The 6,000-nt window shown below is 41.4% G+C and overlaps 1 protein-coding gene across 2 annotated transcripts in view; it reads left to right on the top strand.

The window, feature by feature from the left end:
* Positions 1–406: 406 nt before the first annotated feature.
* HAO1 (hydroxyacid oxidase 1) overlaps positions 407–6,000 on the top strand; it is a 57,143-nt gene continuing 51,549 nt past the window's right edge. Inside the window, exon 1 of one of the 2 annotated variants that reach the window (XM_036418133.2) lies at positions 407–599. In XM_036418133.2, the coding sequence (XP_036274026.1) occupies positions 463–599 (137 nt within the window). In that variant the 5' untranslated portion in view covers positions 407–462. The remainder of the gene's footprint in view (positions 600–6,000) is intronic. The other variant, XM_045574536.1, reaches the window with a different exon arrangement.

The raw sequence follows: 6,000 nt of genomic DNA, 5'->3' as shown, positions 1-6,000 counted from the left end.
AGCTCTTTTTTCACATGATATGTGTGCGATCCACATGTGGCAGGAACATGAATGGCCATCCATTCTGGGGACCAAGGAAGGAGCAAAGGCACACACTGTGTGGAGGAAGCACCCATAGTAGAACTGAGCCAAGCCAAGTGCAGGTTCATGCAAGTAGTTAGCTCTAAGTTGTTGATTTTTTTAAACTCATTCCTCTGCCTTTTTAATGTGAGAGAAATTGCTGCTCTCTAACCCCCATTTCTCATGGCTTAGGACAGGCATTGCTCTTCTTTGGCTGATTGTTTCAAATGAAATTTCAAAGTCTAAGCATATGTTTGCTCACTTAATGTAACCCCAGTGAACTAAATCTGAACTTTGGAAAAAAGTCTATTAATCATTGACAAATAACAGAATTGTCAAGATGTAGAAGGCAACACGGGAAAACAAATAAAACCAACCTTGGGCTTGCAATAACCGGTGAAGATGTTCACCCGGCTAGTTTGTATCAGCGATTATGAACAACATGCTAAGTCAATTCTTCCTAAGTCTATCTATGACTATTATAGGTCTGGGGCAAATGATCAGGAAACCCTCGCTGATAATATGGCGGCATTTTCCAGGTAAGAAAACACATTTATTTTTAAATCACATTTTAAAATTACACAAAGGCATTCTTCCAAAAATAAGTTCCCCTAGTTTTAATGTCGATGACGTGGAATTATTTGTCTATGCTTAATAGAGAAGGGGAAAATCTTGGGATTTGGAGAAACCTTGGGCTTTTACATTATTTTAAACTATTCTAAGCCTGAGAATATTGAATGATTGACTGAAAGCCAACTTTAAGTTTCCCCACTTGGAATTATGTGGATAACTGATTTAACTTTGTGTAAAAGAGCAGCACTGAATTGTGATTGCCCCATTGTCTTTTTCTCTGAGTAGGACTGTGAGAGTCTGCTCACGGTGTAGGAAAGACATTAAATGCAAGATAATCATCTTCCCTGGTTGAGCCAGAACATTTGTCTCAAATGTTCCCATCCTGCTGGCTTGCCTCTTATCATTCATGTTGATGACTGTTGTCTAAACTTTCACTTTAGATTTCATTTTGTCTATGGAGCATTCATCTTTCAACTTTGCTGTTTCATCTCTGCTCCAAAGAGCTTCATCTCTCTCTTCCCAAGTCCGTTTTCCCTTAACTTTCATATTTCAAAGCACAGGATGGTGGGTGTCATGGTTTATGTTTTCTGCTCATAATAAAAACAGAAAGGAAAATAACTTTAAAGGAGTGTTTTATCTCTCGACAGTTACAAAAATGGTTTATTTGCTCCAGGAGGGGAGAAGAGCTCTGAATACACACTCTCTCAGGCTCATCCATTTTACATGAGAGCCTTTAGTAAAGCCAACGAGTGTCGCGGGTGCTCATTGATGGCGATAAATTAAATAGAAAAGGGAAAAAATATCCAGGGGAAAGAATCTGCCTTTCTTCTTGATTTTTTTATTTCTTTAGTCTAGAGCAAAATCACTCAAATTCACTTCTTCATGTATAAATGAGGAGGAATGAGACCATTCTAACCAAGGTGCTCCCTAGCAAGCAGGACAGATTCACCTGCAAATCAGTGCAGGAGCCTGAGAATGGGTTGCACGTTGGGGCCTCCCCCAAACCTTTGGCAGCCTTGACTTTATTTCAGATCTTCCCTTGAAACCAAATGAGCTGAAAAAATGTTGGAAGAGTGTGGGGAGGGAAAAGTTGGCTAAGAGTAGAGGAGGGGCTTACAGTTCTGTGTGTTTTTCAATCATTAATACTTTTGCCCTTTTAGTTTTCTGCTCTTGGAAGATGGCCCTTCCTGGGCCCATGTCAACTCTGTTGACCAGGTAATGTAGTTTGCTTATTAGTCATCTCCTGAAGACAACACCTTAACCCAATAGGTCACTTTAACCAAGGAAAGGCCAGGCCCTTGTTAGGCTTATGGAGTTGGTGCCTGTTAGCATTCCTTAAGGCAGTGGCCGGCAAACTCATTAGTCAACAGAGCCAAATAGCAACAGTACAACGATTGAAATTTCTTTTGAGAGCCAAATTTTTAAAACTTAAATGTCTCCTAACGCCACTTCTTCAAAATAGACTCGCCCAGGCCATGGTATTTTGTGGAAGAGCCACACTCAAGGGGCCAAAGAGCCACATGTGGCTCACGAGCTGCAGTTTGCTGACCACGGCAAGGCACAATGTCAGGGGACCACCTATTCCATTTATGTACAGCCTTCCTCTGCCTATATCTCCCCTCAACCCATGCTAGTTAAATAATCTATGAACACTTATTAGGAACCTTGATTGGCTAGACTGTATTAAATGCTGAGGACAGAGCGATGAGCCAGACAGAGAAAGTTCCTGTCCAGGGGATCTTACATTCCAATGGACACATATGGGCCTGGCCTCCATAATGCTGGTGGGTTGCATGGGTGTAGAATGGACCCAAAACAGTTGGCCCCATGGTAGCCTTCAAGAGGGAGCCAAGGTGTGCAGCAAAGCAGACGGACCCCCTCTGCAGCCCTAGGAATTCCAGAAACTGTGTGAGCCGTAAAAGGCTGTGTGCAGTGCTTCCAAGCTCTGATCTGAACCTCACCGCTTGTGTGAACCATGTAGTTCTCTGTCCCCCTGAGTCTTCCCAGCCTGTGTGTATGCTGAAGGGTTGGTTTAGGGACAGGACAGAGATACTAGGAATGAGTTTGCTCTGCTACCTTTTCCACAAACCAGGATTGTTCTCTTCTGTTCAACCTTGAAAGGGAAAAAATGGATAGATATATACATTGAGTGGCCAGATTATTATGATCTCTGAACACCCAGTGTATCCACTCTAATAAAAGAGAAGCATGCAAATTGGCTGTACCTTCACTACACCCATATGCTACGCCCATCAACCAATCAGGGCGAATATGCAAATCAACCAAACAAAGATAGTGGTTAATTTGCCTATCCAGGCCAGAGAAAAGACTGAGGACAGAATAGAAAGAAGCCAAGCACTGAAGAAGGGAGTGAAGTTGCAGAGAAGCAAGCAAGCGGGGTGGTGGAAAAGGAAGAAAAGCAGTCGAGGCAGGGAGAAGAGAGAGAAGCAGGTGGGGCAGCAGAGACCACAGCAGGAAACCCTATTGCAGGAAACTTCCTGCAAGGGGCCTCTAGGATATATGCAATCCACTTTCTGTGGAGGATTTTATTATCAATCACTTGAGGAGTTTTTTTTTTGCAATGAACGTTAGAGACCATTGCCTATCTAACATCTCAGTTCCTCTTTTGTTGTGTAACTGAATGGGTGACCCTTCATCCCTCTTCCTGTATTGAGCTGATCATGTGAAATTAAGACTAGATTTTTCTGCCAGGGTTGTGGTGGCTTTGGGTTCCTGGGATGAAGGGAATCAGTTTGAAATCTCTCATTCTGATTTAAATGAAGACTACAAGACAACCAGGCCTCACATCGTAGCCTGTTGTGACACAATAGCAGGGTACTTTAAAGGCATTTATGACATTTTTACATCTCCCTCTCCCACAAGTACAACCAAGGGTCATTCTCAGTGACAGCTTTTATCTTTCTGCACTTAGCTCTGAAAACCACATTTTGAAGTTCTGGGGACATGTGCCACGTATGTGACCCAGCAGTTGCTTGGAGAAATTTCTGGGTAAGACTTGGGACTCTAATATTATTGTGCCACCCAACACCAACAAAAGGACACATAAAGGCAAATAGATAGAACTACTCAAAACAGTGTTTTCTATTGCAAACAGGACAAGGACAGAGTAGACGTCAGCTTGCTACATCCTACATGGTCTGACCCCATTGGAGTTCATTTGAAAAAGAACAGTAATTTGATTCTTTTACACATTCACTCAGTGTATCTTTCTTAACCATGATCTGCATATACTTTATGTCTTCTTGTGAAATTAACACTGGTGGAAAGTAACTCTACAATTTTGGCATTTAGAAGTTTCATGATATTAGAAAAGGAAGCTATTCTCGTTCTTTTTTGCATCACTGATTGATACTTTAAAATAACAGATGGTAAACATTATATCATTCTCTCTTTAATACTTGAGTAGCAACATAAACTTACCAGTGGCATTTTCAATATTTTTTCATAAGGCATAAATGTCACAGAATCATTTAGCTAGTTTGCAAAATTGGGTATGTTGTTTTTTGCTCTTGCACGATAAAAAGCAGCTAATTGTCTCTTATTTTTGAGGATTCACATGGAAAGAATTTCATATCCCAACTCTATTTTCTCCTCCCCTTTCTTTCCTCCCTCCTTTCCCTCTCCCTTCTACTTCCCCCCTCTACCCCAAAGCTGTGGTTTCCTTATCCAGAAAAGTGTTGACAAACACACACACACACACACACACACACACACACACACACACACATCATTCACCAATTGAAGGAGATTCAAGGACTTCAGAAGGTATTAAAAAATGAATGGTAAACAATAAAGTTATAAAAATTGTGATATGTTTTATATATATACTGAGGCCCAGTGCATGAAATTCATGCACTCAGGGAGGGAGAGGGTCCCTTAGCTTAGCCTGTGCTCTCGCAGTCCTGGAGCCCTTGGGGGATGTCCGATTGCTGTGGAGGCTTCTGGCTGAGTGGTGCTCCCCCCATGGGAGCACACTGATCACCAGGGGACAGCTCCTGCATTGAGCGTCTGCCCTCGATGGTCAGTGAGCATTAGAGTGACTGGTTGTTCCCAGAAATTCCACCAATTTGCATATTAACCTTTTATTATATAGGATATTACGTTCTAAATGCTTAGAGTTGAAATTAGAATGCAATAGGATTATCTTACAGGATTTACAAAACATTAATTCACTCTGTTCAGTTGGTGGGATTCAGTAACAGCATATAACTATTTTCCTTCAATAGATTCAAATCTGCACGTCAGCTGATTTTTTAATAAATTTGAGGCCCTTGTTGGATGTGAAATATGGGTCAAAAGCCCCGTTAAAAGATTCCTCACCTTTACCCTACTTCCTTTACTCAGGCATCTCTCCCTACCCTTTAAAAAAGGTTTATTATTCAGTTTGTTAGATTGTTTTGTCAATATTCACATAGTTTTTCCAAAGTGAAGGTCTCAGAAGAGTGCAGTCCAAGGTTATGGTCAACTCCTATTTATTTATCTATTTATTTATTTTAAATATATTTCATTGATTTTTTTTTTTTTTTTTTTTTTTTTTACAGAGAGGAAGGGAGAGGGATAGAGAGTTAGATGAGAGATATGAGATAGATGAAATGATATCGACCAGCTGCCTCCTGAACATCCCCCACTGGGGATGTGTCTGCAACCAAGGTACATGCCCTTGATGGGAACCAAACCCTGGACCCTTCAGTCCGCAGGCTGACACTCTATCCACTGAGCCAAACCTTTCAGGGAAACTCCTATTTTATGTAAGGTTTTTTGTTTGTTTGTTTGTTTGTTTGTTTGTTTTAGTGGGGGAATCACTTCAATTGAGGATGGGGGTTGGTAGGGCTTGCAAAGTTATTGAAACTGACAAAGTTAATTGCAATTGCTCTTTGGAAAATATCAAAATGTGGAGGACTTTTTTGAGAGCATACATTTTCCCACTCCATTGCCTTTTAATCTAATTTTGTCTAGGAATTGCATTTGGTGCCTTGGTTCACAAGTCTCTCTAATGTCATCCTCAGAACAGAAAAATAATGTGTAGGGAAGCGGGAACACACAGTTATTAAAGTGACTGCGCCACCATGTGGACAAGGGTAAAGCTACTGCCTGAGATAGAATTGGACTTCGCCTTTCAAGGAAGAATTGGACAATTGAAAATGCCCCTCTGCCCGTTGATGGTTGCGCGCGCGCACACACACACACACACACCTGATGCCCTGCAGCTCTATGTGTGCACTTCATAAAAGCTCCTATTGTTCTCTCAGCTCTAAGTAAATATGAATGCCTCCCAAGGCCTGCACTGCAGTGGCTGCTATTAAAATCCTTTTCTCTCCCTCAAATAATACGCATAGAGATGATGGG

Source organism: Pipistrellus kuhlii, unplaced genomic scaffold, assembly GCF_014108245.1.
Source record: "Pipistrellus kuhlii isolate mPipKuh1 unplaced genomic scaffold, mPipKuh1.p scaffold_m20_p_6, whole genome shotgun sequence".
In the NCBI taxonomy this organism is placed as follows: Eukaryota; Metazoa; Chordata; class Mammalia; order Chiroptera; family Vespertilionidae; genus Pipistrellus; species Pipistrellus kuhlii.
The sequence above is the reverse complement of the archived record's forward strand: the minus strand, read 5'-3'. Positions and strand labels throughout refer to the sequence as shown.